Genomic DNA, 20,017 nt, shown 5'->3' on the forward strand with positions numbered 1-20,017 from the left:
AATAATCTATCTACACTATAGTTTAAATCCAGACATAATAAAGCAAACACTTAAACACATCATTTCAGTAACACAAAAATATTGATTCAACTGTCAACATCGAAAAAGAAAATTCATTTCAAATTATTTTAACAAAATGTGTCTTTATCAGTGCGTATGAATGAAATACTAGTCATGTGTTGAAATGAAACCCTGAAAATAATAAACCTTCAAACTATGCCAAGCTCCGCCTTGTTGCAACATTTAAGACAGGGTTTACGGAAAGGTGCTGCTGATCATTCAGTTCCATAACAGTGGTTAAAATTATAGACAATGGGATCGAAATGGAAAAGTAGTTGAGAGTGTGGAAATTGGGAAGCAGCTCCTGGATAGGAGGGAACCAGTCCCCTCAAACACGGGCTGGTGGGTTTGAACAGACGAATGAATGGGGCTGAGTTCAGCTTGACTGTCACTGAGACTCTGCTCAGTCGATGCCAGTCACTGACTGATCAAACTGTCCAGAAAGGAGCTGACAGAGATTGTAAGGAGAGAATTTCAGGAAAATGTTCAAGTGAGTTTCCTCATTAAATCTTCTCTTTGTCCAAGGAGACACGGTGGAAATGGGAAGGGAGAGAGAGATGGTGACAGGAAGAGAGGTTTAGCAAAGTCTGTTTTGTTGACAATATCCTGCAGGAATTAACTTATCCGCCAAGTAAGAAAAAGTTGCATTTTTTTAAATTTAGAGTACAGAATTATTTTTTTCCAATTAAGGGGCAATTTAATGTGGCCAATTTACCTACCCTGCACATCTTTAGGTTATGGGGTGAGACCTACGCAAACATGGGGAGAATGTGCAAGCTCCACATGGACAGTGAACCGGGGCCGGGATCGATCCTGGCTCCTCAGCGCAGAAAGGCAGCAGTGCTAGCCACTGCACCACTGTGCCTCCCGAAAAAGTTACCTTTATATCATGCTTTTCAGGTTCCCCAATATCGCAAAGCACTTTACACAGAGTATTGTAATTTTTGAGATTTCTAAAGTCAAGATTTTCTTCTTGAAGTGTCATCAGTGTCGTAGGAAATGAGGCAGGTACTTGCACTCAGCAAACTGTCACAAAACAGAAATGTGATCACCTGCTTTTGTGATTTCATTAAGATGTAAATATTAGTTTGGGCACAAGGGATAACTCCCTCACTCTCCTTTGTAATAATGCCAGGGGATCTTTTCATCCACGTGAGCTGGCAAATCTGAATTCAGTTGAACATCACGGGCGGGATTCTGCGGGAATAGACGGGGCGGGCAACTCCGGCGCGAAGGAGTGGCGTGAACCACTCCGGCGTCGGGACGTCCCGAAGGTGCGGAATCCTCCGCACCTTCAGGGGCTAGGCCGGCGCCAGAGTGGTTTGCGCCACGCCGTTTGGCGTGGAAGGGGGTTGGCGCCACGCCAACCGGCGGCGAAGGCCTCCACCAACCGGCGCGAGTTGGCGCATGCCGGGAGCACCAGCGTGTGCTCCCTGTGTACTGCGCTGGAGTGTCAGTCTTGAGCTTTGTTCTCCCTGCCCGGAGTGGGACTTGAACCCGGGATCTTCTGATTCAGAGATCAGAGCTCCGCCAACTGAGTCATGGCTCAGAAATGCAGCGTTTTAGGTGAAGAGACAAGAATGAACAATACTTTCCTGCTTTTAATTTGACTGTGGTTCATAAACCAAGTACTTTAAAAGCAAACTGCATTTGTTTCCATGTGGCTGCACCACAGGGAGTAAACAAATCATTTTCAGACATGAGCAGGCTGGATTTTGCACTTAGCAGTGAAGCAACAGCATTTGCTCTTGACAAATAAAACTGCCCACAAAGATCGAGCAATCAGAGCAAGTTTTTTAAATTTAGAGTACCCAATTATTTTTTTCCAATTAAGGGGCAATTTAGCGTGGCCAATCCACCTAACCGGTACATCTTTGGTTTCTGGGAGTGAAACCCACGCAGCCACTGGGAGAATGTGACAACTCCACACAGACAGTGAGCCAGGGCCAGGATCGAACCCGGGTCCTCAGCGTGTGGGCAACAGTGCTAACCACTGTTCCACCGTGCCGCCCCTCAATCACAGCAAGTTAACATGCAGGTGCTCAAACAAAGGAAGGAAAATGATCTGTTGTCCTTTTTTGAAAATGAGGTGGATATGAAAGAAATTGAAGTTATGCTTGAATTGGATTGGAATTTGGTAAGATTTGCCGAGAATACAATGAGCTGGTTTGTTTTTCTTACCTCAGCAAGGATAAACTTGTTGGTGCAAGAAATATTCATTGGATTGAGTCCTGAGATGATGGGGCATTTATGAATAAAGGTTTAGCAGAATGGGCCAATGTTTCTGATGCACGATCAATGACCACTAAAGCGAGGTTGTAGTCCAACTGAAGGCTTTAATAAGCTAGATGTTTCCCCCAGCAGCTCAGGTACAGAATGAAGGCTGCTGGGGTGGTACGGACTCGTATACCCCGCCTAGCAGGGCGGAGCTACCATACATCCTAACCAAAAGAAAGCATACAGTTTCCACCAATGGTGCTCTAGCCTATCAGGTACCATAATACCTATAATACCACATTCACCCCCTGTTAAAAAAGTGTCCGGCGTGGGTAGTGGCCTGATACTACAAACACGGCAACGTAGTAGAATTAGTTATGGAGGTACCGTAATACCTCCGTACAGCATTTTGTAACCATTAACAATTCTGATAGCAATGTACATTTGATGGTTTACATTTACAGTTTACAGTTTACAATTTAAAATGAAGCAATCAGTCGATCGGGGGCCCTGGTCGTCCTCTGTGATCGTCGGAGCTTCGGCGATGACTCCGGTGGAGGCGCGGGCGTCTGTGACTCCGGAAGCGTGGCTTTGATCTCCATGGCAGCTTCGGCACCCCTAGACGGTGCTGGTGGGGAAAACGGTTGACCTGGGAAGGGAGCGCCTGCGGGGAGCGTCGGTGGATGGGTGGGGGCCTAGACGGGCCCGGCGGAAGGACCGATCCTCCTGTAAGGTGCTGCGGTGGAGGGGAGGGTGGGACTGGTGGCTGGGTGTGCGTGGGGCTCCGGCGGGTGCCAGGTCTCGTAGGGAGACCGTATCTTGTCAGCCGTCGGGGTACGCCACGTAGGCGTACTGGGGGTTAGCATGGAGCAGATGGACCCTCTCAACCAACGGGTCCGACTTGTGCGCCCACACTTGTTTCTGAGCAGGATGGGTCCGGGTGCTGCCAGCCAGGTCGGGAGTGAGGTCCCAGAGGAGGACTTCCTGGGAAGACAAGGAGACGTTCGTGAGGTGTCTGGTTGGTGGTCGTACGAAGCAGTGACCGGATGGAGTGGAGGGCATCCGGGAGGATTTCCAGCCAGCGGGAGACAGGGAGATTCCAGGACCGTAGGGCCAGCAGGACGGTCTTCCAGACCGTCCCGTTCTCCCTCAATACCTGTCCGTTGCCCCGGGGGTTGTAACCGGCCATCCTGCTCGAGGCGATGCCCTTGCTGAGCAGGAATTGACGCAGTTCGTCGCTCATAAAGGAGGACCCCCTATCACTATGTATGTAAGCGGGGAACCCGAACAGTGCAAACATGCTATGGAGGGCCTTGATGACAGTAGTTGCGGTCATGGCGGGGCAGGGGATAGCGAATGGGAACCGGGAGTACTCATCAATCCCGTTCAGGAAGTACGTGTTGCGGTCGGTAGAGGGGCCTTTGAAGTCCATGCTGAGGCGTTTAAAGGGATGGGAAGCCTTTATCAGATGCGCTTTCACTGGTTGGTAAAAGTGCGGTTTGCAATCCGCGTAGATTTGGCAATTCCTGGTGGCTGTCCTGACCTCCTCGATGGAGTAGGGCAGGTTGCGGGTCTTGACAAAATGGAAAAGGCGAGTGACCCCCGGGTGGCAGAGGTCCTCGTGGAGGGCTCGGAGGCGGTCCACTTGTGCGGTGGCACATGTGCCGCGGGACAGGGCGTAAGGAGGCTCATTTAGCTTCCCGGGACGATACAAGATCTCGTAGTTGGAGGTGGAAAGTTCAATCCTCCACCGCAAGATCTTGTTGTTTTTTTATCTTGCCCCACTGTGCATTATCAAACATGACAGCAACCGACCGTTGGTCCATGAGGAGAGTGAATCTCCTGCCGGCCAGGTAATGCCTCCATTGTTGCACAGCTTCTACTATGGCCTGGGCCTCCTTTTCGACAGAGGAATGGCGGATTTCAGAAGTATGGAGGGTACGAGGGAAGAAGGCCACCGGTCTGCCCGCTTGGTTGAGGGTGGCCGCCAGAGCTACATCGGACGCATTGCTCTCGGCCTGGAAGGGGGGGGACTCGTCGATGGCGTGCATCGTGGCCTTTGCAATGTCTGCTTTGATGCGGCTGAAGGCCTGGTGGGACTCTATCGACAGGGGAAAAGCTGTGGATTGGATCAGGGGACGTGGCTTGTCAGCATAGTTGGGGACCCACTGGGCGTAGTAGCTGAAAACCCTAGGCAACGCTTAAGGGCTTTGGAGAAGTGAGGGAGGGGGAACTCCATAAGGGGGCGCATGCATTCAGGGTCAGGGCCTATAACTCCATTTCGCACTACATAGCCGAGGATGGCTAGGCGGTCGGTGCTAAACACGCATTTATCCTTGTTGTATGTCAGGTTAAGGATTTTTGCAGTCTGGCCGAATTTTCAGAGGTTGGTGTCGTGGCCCTGCTAGTCATGGCCGCAGATGGTGACATTATCGAGATACGGGAATGTTGCCCGTAAACCGTACCAGTCAACCATTCGGTCCATCTCGCGCTGGAAGGCCGAGACCCCATTGGTGACACCGAAGGGAACCCTTAAGAAGTGGTAGAGCCACCCATCTGCCTCGAAGGCAATGTATTTGCGGTCACTAGTGCGGATGGGGTGCTGGTGGTAGGCGGACTTGAGATCCACCGTGGAGAAGACATCATACTGCGCAATCCTGTTTACCAGGTCGGATATGCGGGGGAGAGGGTACGCGTCCAGCTGCGTAAACCTGTTGATGGTCTGACTGTAGTCGATGACCATCCTATGCTTCTCCCCGGTCTTTACCACCACTACTTGAGCTCTCCAGGGGCTGTTACTGGCTTCAATGACCCCTTCTCGCAGTAGCCTTTGGACCTCTGACCTAATAAACATCCGTTCCTGGGCACTGTACCGTCTGTTCCTGGTGGCGACCGGTTTGCAATCCGGGGTGAGGTTCGCAAACAGGGAAGGCGGAGTCGACCTTAAGGGTCGCGAGGCCGCAGACAGTAAGGGATGGTATAGGGCCGCCGAATTTGAAGGTTAGACTTTGGAGGTTACACTGGAAGTCTAAACCCAGGAGTGTAGCCGCGCAGAGGTGGGGAAGGACGTAGAAATTTTTGAACTCCCTTCCCTGGACTGTGAGGTTTGCTACACAAAACCCCTTTAACTCCACTGAGTGTGAATCAGGGAGATTTTTTGATTAACAGGGTGGATGAGGAGAGAACAGCGCCTTACCGTGTCGGGGTGTATGAAGCTCTCCGTGCTCCCAGAGTCGATTAGGCAGGACGTCTTGTGCCCGTTGATGAATACGGTCGTTGTAGCAGTTGAGAGTGTTCGAGGCTGGGACTAATCCAGGGTCACCGAGGCTAATCGCAGCAGTTGAGAGTTCTCTTCGGGCAGTGCGTGGTCAGCCGAGCTGGGGTCCTGGGGGTTCACCAAGATGGTGGCTCCCATTGGTCGCACATGGCCAGGGGTGCACAAAATGGCGGCGCCCATCCCTCCAACGTGGCGTCTGCGGAACAAGATGGCAGCACCCGGGGTCCGCACGTGGCCCTGGAATAGGAAGATGGCGGTGACCGCTGGCTGCACGGGACCGTGGAGAAATTTATGGTTGCGGTCCGCATTCGCCGCCGGAGATCGCGGCAACCGCACGGGCCTGTGGGGGGATGGGGGATGTCTCAGGGCCGGCCGCGGAGGGCTTCCTTGCTGCCCAGGGGGCTGCCGCACAGTCTGGAACATGAGCGTGGGCGTTCCTGGAGGCCACGTCCAGGGAGCGTGCAAGGGAACGTGCCTCCCTGAGACCCAGAGTGTCTTTTTCTAACAGTCGCTGGCAGATTTGTGAGGATAGCATACCTGCTACGAAAGGGTTGAGAAACTCATTTCCATTCATTTTATTCTCATTAGCGAGATTAATATTGAATGCAGCGGCCACCCAGTATTCACTCCCCCCACCCCCGCAGCGGGAAGTCACCCTGGTCCCTAAAAGTGGGTACCAAGCACCATGGACACTGGTGGTGAGCAGAAAGGTGAGGACGCTCTCTACACTTACCTCTAAGTTGCCGAGGCGAGTCCTTCAGGGAAAATAGGGGTCGGGGATGCTCGAGCTGAGCTGGAGGGCCTCAGATCAGTGATCTTTCCTGGGATGGGGTCGTGCGGCAAGTCTTCCCTCGGAAGCATTGAAAATCTTTACTCTCTTTCAGTGTGTCAATTTCAAAGATCTGTCAGATTAACATAAAAGCCTCCCCCCTGCAGCCTTTAACCTCACTTTCTCCATGTCAGTAACAATGATCTGTCAGATGGAGGTAAAAGCCTTCGCTCTATAGCCTTGGAAACCTTTGATGCCTCTCCCAGCATGTCAAGTTCAAAGATAAAAGTCTTCTCTTTGATGTGTTCGAAACCTTTGATGTGTTTTTTTCACTTTGAATATCATTTCAAGCCTCTGGACTTCCAGAGAAGGCTAAAAGTCTACTCTCAATCATTAGTAAAGTGATGGAAGGGATCATCAGCAATGCTATCAAGCGACACTTACTCATCAATAACCTACTCACCGACGCTCCGTTTGGGTTCCGCCAGAGTCACTCAGCTCATGTACTCATTTCAGCCTTGGTTCAAACATAGGCAAAAGAACTGAACTCCAGAGGTGAGGTGAGAGTGACTGCCCTTGTCATCAAGGCAGCATTTGATCCAGTATGGCTTTAAGGAGTCAATAGGAATCAGGGGAATACTCCCCACTGGTTGGATTCATACTTAACACAAAGGAATATGGTGGTGGCTGTTGGAGGTCAATCATCTCATTCCTTGGACATAACTTCAGGAGTTCCTCAGGATAGTGTCCGAGGCCCAACCATCTTCAGCTGCTTCATCAATGACCTTCCTTCCAACATAAGGTCAGAAGTGGGGATGTTCTCTGATGATTGCACAATATTCAGCACTATTCACGACTCCTCAGACACCAAAGTAGTCCACGTGCAAATGCAGCAATACCTAGACAATATCTAGGCTTGGGCTGACAAGTGGCAAGTAAAATTTGTGCCCCACAAGTGTCAGGCAATGACCATTTCCAAAAAGAGAGAATCAAACTATCACTCCTTGATATTCAATGGCATTGAATGGCACTGATTCCCCCACTATCAACATCCTGGGGGGTTACCATTGATCAGAAACTGAACTGGACTAGCCATATAAATACTGTGGCTACAAGAGCAAGTCAGAAGGTAGGAATCCTAAGGTGGATAACCCGCCTCCTGACTCCCCAAAGCTTGTCAACCACCTACAAAGAACAAGTCAGGATTGTGTTAGAATACTCCCCAACAACACTCAAGAAGCTGAACACCATCCAGAGCAAAGCAGCCCACTTGATTGCTCCCTCTTCCACAAACATCCATTCCCTCCACCACCGCAGCGGTGTGTAACATGTACAAGATGCACTGCAGGAACTCACCAAGGCTCTTAGGCAGCACCATCCAAACCCACGACCACTACCACCTAAAAGGACAAGGGTATCAGATACCTGGCAACACCACCACCTGGAAGTTCCCCTCCAAATCACCCATCATCCTGACTTGGAAATCTATCGTCGTTCCTTACTGTTCCCAGCTGGGTGAAAATCGGGGAACTACCTCCCTAATAGCACAGTGGGTGTACCTACACCACATGAACCGTGGTGGTTCAAGAAGGCAGCTCACCGCCACTGTCTCAAGGGCAATTAGGGATGGGCAACAAATGCTGGCCTAGCCAACAAAACCCACACACCATAAAAATGTATTTAAAAAAGAACTGCATTTTATACATTCAGGTTTGCAGTCCATTACCTTTTACAATTCTCTTGATTGACAGGTCCAAGCTATTTCAAAGGAGGGGTTAGCTTTGTTTGTTTTTATAGCTCTTCACAGTCCATTAGTTCTGAAGTTCTTCCTCTTTTGAGCTGGTGTTGTTCTAACCACAGTATTTTCATAGAGGTTTTTTCAGGGGCTGGTTTAGCACAGGGCTAAATCGCTGGCTTTGAAAGCAGACCAAGGCAGGCCAGCAGCACGGTTCAATTCCTGTACCAGCCTCCCTGAACAGGTGCCGGAATGTGGCGACTAGGGGTTTTAACATTAACTTCATTGAAGCCTACTTGTGACAATAAGTGATTTTCATTTCATTTCTTTGTTCTGGAGTGTTTCCTAAAAAGAGCAAGTGTTGTTACTAACCGCAATTTTTTTCTGCTCAGGTTTCCTCTGTTCTGAAGTCCTGAAATAGAAAGTGCAGGTGCTCTGTCTGACTGCTTTTTTCACAGTGTTTGTTTTTTTCTACTGTGAAGTGCTTGCTGGAAAGAGCAGGTGCTCTGTCTGAGCTATTTTCTTTTTGACTGGAACTTTTTCAACCTCTGGTGCCTGAATAGCATGCCTGCACTGGTGGAACTGAGTGTCTTTAAGGCAGAGATGGATAGGGTCTTGATTAATAAGGGGATCAGGGGTTATGGTGAGAAGGTAGGAGAATGGGGATGAGAAACATATCAGCCATGATTGAATATTGGAGCAGACTCGATGAGCCAAATGGCTTAATTCTGCTCCTTTGTCTTATGGTCTTATGGAATTTTCCACCATAGAAGCAACTGGCACCACTCAGGCAATGAAATTCAAGGGTTCCTCAATGAGGACATTCCTTCAACCACTGTTGGATGGATGTGATGAACTGAAGTGGTGCTACGGTAGCACAGTGGTTAGCACTGTTGCTTCACAGCGACAGGGTCCCAGGTTCAATTCTCGGCTTGGGTCACTGTCTGTGTGCAGTCTGCACGTTCTCCCGTGTCTGCGTGCGTTTTCTCTGGATGCTCCAGTTTCATCCCACAAGTCCCAAAAGACGTGCTGTTAGGTAATTTGGACATTCTGAATTCTCCCTCAGTGTACCCAAACAGGTGCTGGAATGTGGCGACTAGGGGCTTTTCACAGTAACTTCATTGCAGTGTTAATGTAAGCCGACTTGTGACAATAAAGATTTTTATTTTTTAATTAATATCTGAAAGAGAACTTTAGCAGGCTTTATCTAATGGTACACGGACACCCTTCAATCCAAAGATGTCAAGTCCATCATAGGAATGTCTGACCGGAATAATAGAGTTGGTCGGGCTCGAAGGCCTTTGTAGTGCCCCCCCCCCCCCCCCCCCCACCCCCACCATGGTCAGGGACATGGCTGGTCAGTGTTCTGGCTTTTCACTCTGGCACCCTGGTTGTGCCAGCCTGGCCAAGTTGGAATTGACAGGGTGCCAGGTTGGCACTGCCACGGGGTGGGGCCTGAAGGTGGAACTGGGGGGGGGGGGGGGGGGGGTTGATTGGTTGGGGGCCTCAGGCAAAGTGTGAGGGAATTTGGATTGTGGCCTTGCCAATGACAGGGAGACCTTGCCAACGATTGGGGAGGGGGTCGCTGTCGGGTTATTCCCAGATCTGGCCGTCCTTCACCCTTGACTCCAAAAACATTTCTAATTGTGGGTGGATTGCGATCTGAATCGCGCCGAACCACCTTGCGGGAATCGCACCTCATTTCCCGTTGGAGACCACACTTCAAAATCTTTCGAGAGAATTCTTCCGATTGAGTTCCAAAGTCGAATAACTGAACTGCTGCTTTGCTGCTCCCAATATCCAGGACTGGGAAGAGCAGCAATTTACATGAGATGCACATCTGCTTAGAGATGGGCACAAATATAGCAGTAGTAGAGTATGCCGGAGGCTACAGTGATGTAAAATATGCATTTAAAGATCTCCTGGTGCCTGAGTTTCAACCATCGCCATCCCATTTGAAGCAAGTATCAATATAGATACAGGGCAGGATTTTCCATCTGGGAGACTACGTTCATCCACCAGTGTGATTTGCAATGGTTTGTCTGGCACTAGGAACAGTGCCAAGGAGAGATACCCTCTCCCTTGCCATGCTAATTTATGCATGCCGAGGAGTTTGAGGGATTTCATTCTGAATCCCGCTATCAGGCTGCCATTTTGAGCAGCAGGCCCAATACTGAGGTCCAGTGGTTGGCCCCCCCTCTCGGCCACAACGCAAATCATGTCCCTCCCCCCCCCACCCTGCTGACAAGTAGTGTCATCCTCCACAGGAATTCCCAGATCACACCTCTCCCCACAGCTCACATGCATGAGGGTGACCCGATCCCTTTCTCCCACTCCCTAGAAGACCCCCACCAAAACCCCATTTCGTAAACCCCCCATATCAGAGACCTCCCCTACATCAGAAACAATGACTATCAGACCACCCCTCCTCATATCAGAAACCCGCCATCAGAAACTCCCAATATCAGAGAACCCCCATATCAGAGAGCAGCCCCCCCCCCCCCCCCCCCACACCATCAGCCACCCCTGCCTGGAAGGAAACGAGCAGTCCAGGCAGAAAAGTGAAAAATCACTGCTTTTACATTGACCTGTTCCTTACACCCACTGTCTCAGACAGAGGTGTGGAATGCAGCGGCTGTTACCTCATAGCCAAAACCACATCACAAGACTTTGAACCAACTGAGATCCTCTGAGCTGCAAGGCTTCTATTCATTTTCAAAGATAAATAGCTTTTAGTAGGCTGTAATTGACAGGGTAATAGCCTCCAGGCAGACAGATTTTTGGATTGATTATTTTTATTTTCCTTCCCAATGGCTGGTTGCCTTCACTTGAATGCATCTCAAGTACCTGACTTTTTTTTTTTAAATAATTTTTATTAAAGGTTTTCATAAAGTATCAATAACAAAATGAGAAAGAAAAAAGAACCCAACAGGGGTAAGTACAAAACACAATCTAAAAAAGCAACCCCCCAAACCCCTCCACCCCATACCTAAATAATAAATTAACATTAACACCCGACTTACGACAACAGGTGTATACACCCCCTCAGACACTTCCAGTGTAAATAACATAAACAAAAATAAAGTAACCCCCCCCCCCCCACACCCCCCGAGCTGCTGCTGCCATTGACCAATGTCTAGCGTTCTGCCAGAAAGTCTAAGAACGGTTGCCACCGCCTAAAGAACCCTTGTACCGACCCTCTCAAGGTGAATTTCACCCTCTCCAATTTAATGAACCCTGCCATATCGCTGATCCAGGATTCCACACTTGGGGGCCTCGTATCTTTCCACTGAAGGAGAATCCTCCGCCGGGCTACCAGGGACGCAAAGGCCAGAATTCCGGCCTCTTTCGCCTCCTGCACTCCCGGCTCCTCTGCCACCCCAAATATTGCGAGCCCCCAGCCCGGTTTGACCCTGGATCCTACCACCCTCGACACCGTCCTCGCTACGCCCTTCCAAAATTCCTCCAGCGCTGGGCATGCCCAGAACATATGGGTGTGATTTGCTGGGCTCCCTGAGCACCTAACACAACTGTCCTCACCCCCAAAGAACCTGCTCATCCTTGTCCCGGTCATGTGTGCCCTGTGCAGCACCTTAAACTGTATGAGGCAAGTACCTGACTTTTAACCTAACCACAATGTTTATAATCATCTAGCTTGATTGACAGTTCCTGACCACAGCAAAAGCAGTTAAGTGCTTTCTGCTGTGAAAAAGATGAAGTGAAAGCACTTATCTCATAGAACATACAGTGCCATTTGGCCTATCGAGTCTGCACCGACACACTTAAGCCCTCATTGCCACCCTATCCCCGGAACCCAATAACCCCTCCCAACCTTTTTGGTCACTAAGGGCAATTTATCATGGCCAATCCACCTAACCTGCACGTCTTTGGACTGTGGGAGGACACTGGAGCACCCGGCGGAAACCCACGCAGACACGGGGAGAATGTGCAGATTCCGCACAGCCAGTGACCCAGCAGGGAATCGATCCTGGGACCCTGGCGCTGTGAAGCCACAGTGCTATACACTTGTGCTACCTTGCTACCCAAATAGCTCCTAGATGTTTAGTGAAGGATTTGCATTGTGACTGGGAGAGGCCCCTCTGATGGACTATGGGAGCAACTGGGTCCTCTTGGCCAACCATAGGTATATCATGTCAGGGCCACGCTGATAAATACTTGCACCAATCTACACCTACATGAATCCCGGCCGAGAAGGCCGGAGCATCATGGAGGTGTGGAGAATCAGGGGCGAAATTCTCCCCCAACGGCGCGATGTCCGCCGACTGGCGCCCAAAATGGCGCCAATCAGACGGGCATCACGCCGCGCCAAAGGTGCGGAATGCTCCGCATCTTTGGGGGCTGAGCCCCAACATTGAGGGGCTAGGCCGGCACCGGAGGGAATTCCGCCCCGCCAGCTGGCGGAAATGGCGTTTGTTGCCTCGCCATCTGGCGTGGAAATGACATCCCCGGGCGGCCGCTGACACTCCCGCGCATGCGCAGTGGGGAGAGTCTCTTCCGCCTCCGCCATGGTGGAGACCGTTGTGGAGGCGGAAGGGAAAGAGTGCCCCCACGGCACAGGCCCGCCCGCGGATCGGTGGGCCCCGATCGCGGGCCAGGCCACCGTGGGGGCACCCCCCGGGGTCAGATCGCTCCGCGCCCCCCCCAGGACCCCGGAGCCCGCCCACGACGCCTTGTCCTGCCGGTAAATACCTACTCTAATTTACGCCGGTGGGACAGGCAATTTCTCGGCGGGACTTCGGCCCATCCGGGCCGGAGAATCGAGCGGGGGGGGCCCGCCAACCGGCGCGGCCCGATTCCCGCCCCCGCCCAATCTCTGGTACAGGAGACTTCGGCAACCGGCGGGGGCGGGATTCATGGCGGCCAACGGCCATTCTCCGACCCGCTGGGGGGTCGGAGAATGACGCCCCTGGTATCCAGCCCGTTGATAAGATGCAAATGGGTTCAAATGACTGATTTGTATCCTCCTGTCGACATGGCACAAAATCCAATGCTGCTGCCAGCGGGGGACCAAAGCATCGCAATGGGACACTGATTCCGTTTTTTGCCCTACGCGAGATTCTCCACCGCATTGGGAACTCTGCTACCGGCGATGGAAATTCACAGCCATAGTTTAGTTTAGTTGGTCAAGTGTCTGGTACAGAAACTCATCAATGTATTGAAAGTCTCGAAACCAAGATGCAGAGAAACCTACACAGTGTCATGCGGGAGTACTTTTAAGAAATGGGTGTTTAAGAAATGTACCTTTAAAAAATGGAGCTGCTCATGTTACTGAGTGATGTCAGAGTATGGGTGGAGCTGAGCTCTGGTTCTGCTTTTTAGTTTCAGTTTGAGAAAAAGCATGGGTGTGTCTGTGTTTTTCAGTAAGCTACATCTGAAGTCTGCCATCCAAAGACTATCTTAATCATTTGGTGAATTCAGAATTATAAATGTTTTCAGTATTGAATGTAAACCCTGATGTGCTCCTGTTTGAAGGTTTGTTAAGTCTTTTGGATGTTAAAAAAACGGCTTAAAAGGGTTACTTAGTGTTGGAGTCTTTGGGGTTGTATTTGAATTAATGGTTGCTAAGATATTCACTGTTTGTTTTAAAAAGGTTAATTTGAGTTCATAGAATAAACATTGTTTTGTTTAAAAAAATATTTTTCCATTTCTGTTGTACCACACCTGTAGAGTGAGCCGTGTGCTCCCCATATCACAATCTATTAGAAGTTGTGGGTCAGGTGAACTCCATGATACACTTTGGGATTCTCTAAACTCTGACCCATAACAACAGGGACAGTTTCTTATTTTCTGAAAAGAAGCACACAGACTTTCCCTTCATTGGTGCACACTCCATTTGCCAAAGCTGAGGGACTAGGTTGTGAAAGTCCAGAAACAAAGGGCTTTCCGGTCGCCCAGCCACATATTTCACAGCAGCGCACGGTTCGCTCGCAGTGGGATTCTCTATTCCCACCACTTGTCAAAGGGATTTCCCATTGAAGCCGCCCCACAACGTAGGGAAACCCGTGGGTGGGGTGCGCTGCCAGCGGGAACAGAGAATCCCAACGGCCGGAGCATTCTGGCCAAGAATCCTCAATTATATCCAAATGTACAAGTAAACGCTAAAAAACTGAAAGCAGCTTCTGAAGACATCTTCAACTAGAACTGACACACCTCAGATTGCTGTTGTGCAGTGGTATATTTCTAGAATTACTTTCCTTCAGATATGTTACACTGCAAAGATATTCACCTGTATTTTTCCATGACCGTGTTGTGAGCAACAGTTCGAATAGCAACCAGCCATTGAGCAGGTCGTGACATGAGTGATGTGTTCGATTATGTAGGCAATAGCACAATGGGGCTAAATTTCAGGATTGCACCCACCGCCACTAAAGAGGTGTTTTGGTCCTAACAGTAAAATGCGGTGATTTTATATTTTAACTTAGTGAACTATTAGGAAAGAATTTCACAACTCATTAGATTGCCATCATTCCAAACTCACACAGAAGGATCTTGTGATAGGAATGGTAAGAATTCATGGATACCGCTAAGTTAATGGCTTGTTATATTTCCAAGATTTTGTGGATGTTGGTACACCTCCGTTTCATTCTCTTTGATGAGAGTGCACCTTCTCGTTCATTGTTTCTTCTTTCATATCCCATACCAGTCCAAGTATATATATGCCAAATATTCATCCCTCAACCAACGTTACCTAAAGCAGATTCCCTGCCCACTTCTATTTGGGGGATCTTATCTGAGCTCATTTGCAGCTGCTATTCTTTGTTGCATTGCTCTTCAGAAATTCTTCATTTGCCGCAAATTCTTGGAAGGTGATTTGTCAATGCAAGCCTCGCTTTCTTAATGCTCAGGTAGCTGATACTTCCAGGAGAACCACTACCAAGCATCATGCCTTCTGTCACAATAAACTTTGTTTCTTTTTATAGCCTACATGAAGAAATGGAAATGGGAACATGATGCAGAAGTTTACAATGAAATTCTCAGATTCATTTTATGTTCACATCTTCAAACTTGCCTCAGGTAATGGTAGCCACCCATCTTTCTGTTTACAATGACAGATATTATTGAGTAAAGCACATGTAGAGGTGTTGTTGATCTGATAATCAATGTAATCTCCCTACCCATAGGAACGTACAATCATACGTGAGCCTAAAGAATGTAGGTGCTAATTGGAAAGACCAAGGGTCAGAGAGACCCCCCCCACCCCTATGCCGACAAGTGTCCATGGTACTAAAGTTGGAATTAAAATTGCTCAAACCACGCAGCTTAACAGCACAAGGAGATTTCAGACTCCATTAACTGGTGAACCCTTCTTGCTCTCACTACGAGCCCCTTGATTTAGTTGACAGATTACTAAGTCTGCCACAGAGGATCCAGCCTCTCCTGATCGCCCATCACTGAGTATTTTGTCTTGAAGCAAGTTCAAACTAAAAAAACCCTGGGACATCTACTTTTCCCTCCACCCTCACTAGCCATGAGATAATAAGATATTTCATTGTTCTTCGATTAACAACAGAAAATTGATGTGTGCAATCTATGCTTGTGTCTTCCAGTATTACATTTGTTTGTAGTGTGTGGAGAAACATTACTCGCCAGAGTTGGTGCAATAAGTAAGGCTGCTGCAGGAGAACAGGTCCAGTTTCCTATACAGTACCAAGCCTGGGATCTGTATGACGTAACATTTAGATTAAGATATCCAATGTCCTTTAAGATTTTAACATGCAAATCCAATAATCCGGAGAAGCTGTACATTGTCCACCCACTGTATCAACACAGAGTTGGAATTGACAGAGATTTTGTGATGCTGAATGATGTACAGGTTAATGACACCGGAGAATATGAAATGCACATTGACTACTATGGGACAGAGCTGAAAAATCGTGATCAAAGAACTTTCAGGATCCAAGTATTTGGTAAGTGTTTACACTGGAACTTCTGCTAACTTTGTAGGCCTGTTGTAACATAACTAAATCATTTTTTAAATTTCAACTATAAAGGCTTATGATGTAAATTGTATTTGATTATTTTTTTACACTTTCTGTATTAAGTAAACGAATGGATCAAAAACTTCAGTTAATATCAGTAATGCAAAACATAGGTTTGCAGTAACTTATCATTTGCAAAATACTTAATAGAGTTTGTTTAATTCCGAATGCCCCACTGAATCCATTGATCTCTCCAGTTTTATGCACAAGCAGGGTTTGCAAGGTTTCAACTTCTGCATGGAAAACTGGAAAATGTTGCCACAACCGCAGAACCAACCTGAATAAGGTTGAATGACAGAAAACAAAGAGTGATTCACCAACAGCTTGCTCAATTCAGTTAGTCAAAGCAAAATGAATTGTCATGGGTGCGAATGCCTGTATCAGCAATCATCAACCCTGAGCATGCTGAGACTGGTCAATAGGGAGTGGCACTGAGGATAATATTATAAACTTACTGGCTGAGAGGAATGAGTGTTCCTCATGAGAAATATTACTTCAGAATCTCCTCATCAAATATAACTACTGTATCATTTTCACCCACTGTTTCTGGACAAATTGGATTGTGCATATCCGTTTGTAAATAAACTGAAACATTGACATTCCAAACATATTGAGCAAAATTCTCCGTTTGGGAGACTGTGTCGGGACTGAACAGCGTAGGGTTTTCATTCCCATTGGGGGCACTATTTCGGGAGCAATTCAGAGCATGCTGATGGACCAGCCTCTGCTGGCGAGAATTCTGAGCAATTCCCGGCCCAGTGTGCCTTCTAACCGTTGGGGACGGAGTTATCACCAAAGAGCCTGGCAGCTGGAGCTGTTTTTAAGTGAACCACTTACCACATACTGAATGCAGCCACTAAGATGGCCCACAGATGACCTGCCCTCCGAGGTCGGACGTTCGAGGTGGACCCACAGCTCTATGCCAGTGAGGAATGGACGGAAACCATCTTCCCCAGTGTGGGCCATAGATTCAAGCCTGCCCTCCTGAACAATGCCTGGAAGGTGGTAGCAGAGGCAGTCAGCGCTGCCAGTCTCGCCAGGAGGAGACAGCTGGTGACCTGGAGGGGTGGGGGTTACTGGTGAGAGGGGCAGAGAATCAAGGAGGGCTCCATAGGCCATGGTGCAGGTGTCCTCTAGTTAGGGTGAGCTCAGCTGAGCTGCTTCCTCTGCAATAGGCCAGTGCTTCTGAGAAGTGCCAACTCCTGATGGGCTCCTGATTGAGCTTGGCCCTTGATGATGCAGCTGGGGTATGAGAATGTCCAGAGGGATGGCCTGGGAGGGCACCCAGATGAATAGAGGCCTTTTGAGCATCTAAAGGACACAGGTAGCACTCAGCAATGTGAGCAGCCAGGAGCCTGTAAGTAGCACCAATGGGGTGCATTTAAAAGACAGACTGCAGTAATGAAGTCTGAGCCAGGCTATCCCGGTCCTGTGAGGGACACCCAAGTCCACGGTCGTGGCACCAAGTCACTCCCCGCTACTGCCCCCAGCCTGGGCAGCCATCTCCCAGCAAGCCCAACAGTTTTCAATGGTTTTGCAGTGGTTTTTGTAGCCTCCCTCACCCCCTCCGCCGCCAAGGTGCCCATTCCAAGTTTGTAAATGCTTGTAATCATTAACGTCCACGAAAACTCTGTTTGAGAAGAGTGGAGCATCGCGGAAGGGCGGATCATACTGGGTTCAACCCGCCAATCCCGTTTAAATGCATGAAAAAGCCATTTTTACATGATGCCGCCAGGGTGGGGCACAAACCTCTTTATGGCCACCAGCGAGGGACCGGAGCATGGCATCCAAATTGGCGCCAGGTGTGGACCTAGATTTTGGCCAGGCCTCCAATTCTCGCCCGATCGTGGTTTGCATTTGCGTCATCGCGAGGTGGAGACTGTGTATGAAGGATTGGATCAGACACTGCTGCAGCTGGCTTCTGTATGTAAAGTTACATCGCACAAGGAAACACTTAACCACAAATTATTGTCACTTAAATACTTTCCATCTTTTTCCTTAAACTGTCAATGCAAAATATCAACTTGTTAATGATCCATATCATAAACAGGGGCTGTTTAGCACAGGGCTAAATCGCTGGCTTTGAAAGCAGACCAAAGCAGGCCAGCAGCACGGTTCAATTCCCGTAACAGCCTCCCCGAACAGGCGCCAGAATGTGGCGACTAGGGGCTTTTCACTGTAACTTCATTTGAAGCCTACTTGTGACAATAAGTGATTTTCATTTTCATTTCATCTTATACCACTTGGATTTTCCTCAATGATTGGAACAATATAATTGTTAGAAATGCTCTCTGGGATTCTCCTGAACAGCTGCCATAACTTCACCAAAGGTTTGGTTGGACTGTCTATTTACATACGGTCACAATGATGTGTTGTGTGCAATGTAGACAAGTAACCTCACTGGAATTTCAAGATCGCCAAAGGAATGATGGAACACATTTTCTTAATTTTCTTATAAATGTTAACTCTTATCAATTCCAGCTCCTCCACTCTGAAACGTATCATGTTTTGTGTATGGGTGTGTGCATAATAAATGCTGTACTTTAATGTGAGTTAATTCTTAAGAATAAAATCAACCCAAGAGATCTGGCTGCCTTATTTCTTCATACGACTTTATACATGGTCAAGTATATTTCTTTTAAAACCAAACAATGTTCCAGCCAATCTCAATAGTGGGAAAGAGGAATTTATTCATCCCCACGGATTGGATTGTAACAAGGCTTAACAGAGTGTGTGATTTAATGGAAGTTAAACAGAGTCCCGTGTCGAGCATGTTTAGCCGGGTGTTTTCTGGCACTGCTGCACCGAGAATGATCCCACCATTAAACTGGACTCTGCTTCATTTCAGAGCCTTGGTGAGGAACGCCTGCCAAGGCCGCACTTAGCCTGGCACCCTGAGAGTGCCCCTGCCAGCCGGGCAGTGCCACACCGGCATCCTGTACAAAAGCAATTCATTTCAAAAACAGCATTGAAGCTTCTGTCTTTAACATGTGAAACTCAAAACAAAAAGCAAATACTTGCATTTGTGTTTTGGTTTATCATGTGTCTCAGAAATGTTTTGCAGGACATCATGCTGAATGAATTATTCTAAAGTGCACTGATTTTCTTGTGTAGGTTACTTATTATCTGTGTGTTTCAGAACCAGTTCCCCAGCCAGAGACCGTGATTCTTGGTAACTGTGCGAGTTCATCAAATATCACCTTGAGCTGCTCTGTCTTCAATGAAACAAATGTTCTGATTCACTGGGAAAAGGTGTCCTCATCTGGAGCTCTCCCTGAAACATATAATAGCACAGTTATTGTGATAGACTGTGTTACTGAAGAGAAGCAACATGTGTACAGGTGCATAGCAGAAAACCCAGTCAGTAATGCAACCAGCGACCAAGTGACTGTCGACCTCCATAAAGGGTCCCAAGCCAATGGTGAGAAATTAACAATTACCTACTACACGGCAACAACATTTTATTTATAAGGAATACAGAAAATGGTGGAAAAGTTTCAGAGGCTTAGGCAGCATTTGCGTGTGGAGTTCTTTGTGATTCTGTTCTCAGGATGAATGTTGCAATGTTCACAAAGACCACAGAAGCAAAGTTCATTAACAAAGCTAACTTTTATTTACACTACTTATTAAAGTTCAACCACTTACTCCTATAGTAAACAACAATCTAGTCATCTACTCTCTACTAACACTAGTTTCTACACTCCATCTATAACTGTAGTCTACACTCACTGCTCCTCTCCAGCCTTCTCCAGCTCGCCCCCTGATATCGTCAGATAAAGCCTGGAGGTCAGTGCTTCATATAGTTCAGCATCTAGCTCCATCTAGTGGTTAATTATGATATGACATTAAGTCTCTGTGTTCTGAACATTTCACATAATGTCACACTGTGTAGAAAGGGAGACATAGGCTGGAACTTACTGGTCGTCCACACCGGTGGGATCTTCCGGTCCTTCCAACGG

General features: G+C 48.3%; 1 protein-coding gene across 1 annotated transcript in view; it reads left to right on the plus strand.

The window, feature by feature from the left end:
* The first annotated feature begins 283 nt into the window (after positions 1–283).
* The window catches only part of LOC140389336 (SLAM family member 5-like), a 42,666-nt gene continuing 22,932 nt past the window's right edge, over positions 284–20,017 (plus strand). Inside the window, exons 1-4 of the mRNA XM_072473502.1 lie at positions 284–550; positions 15,000–15,093; positions 15,627–15,986; positions 19,198–19,479. Of these exons, the coding sequence (XP_072329603.1) occupies positions 15,027–15,093; positions 15,627–15,986; positions 19,198–19,479 (709 nt within the window). The 5' untranslated portion in view covers positions 284–550; positions 15,000–15,026. The remainder of the gene's footprint in view (positions 551–14,999; positions 15,094–15,626; positions 15,987–19,197; positions 19,480–20,017) is intronic.

The sequence above is a fragment of the Scyliorhinus torazame genome, chromosome 14, assembly GCF_047496885.1.
Source record: "Scyliorhinus torazame isolate Kashiwa2021f chromosome 14, sScyTor2.1, whole genome shotgun sequence".
Classification (NCBI taxonomy): domain Eukaryota; kingdom Metazoa; phylum Chordata; class Chondrichthyes; order Carcharhiniformes; family Scyliorhinidae; genus Scyliorhinus; species Scyliorhinus torazame.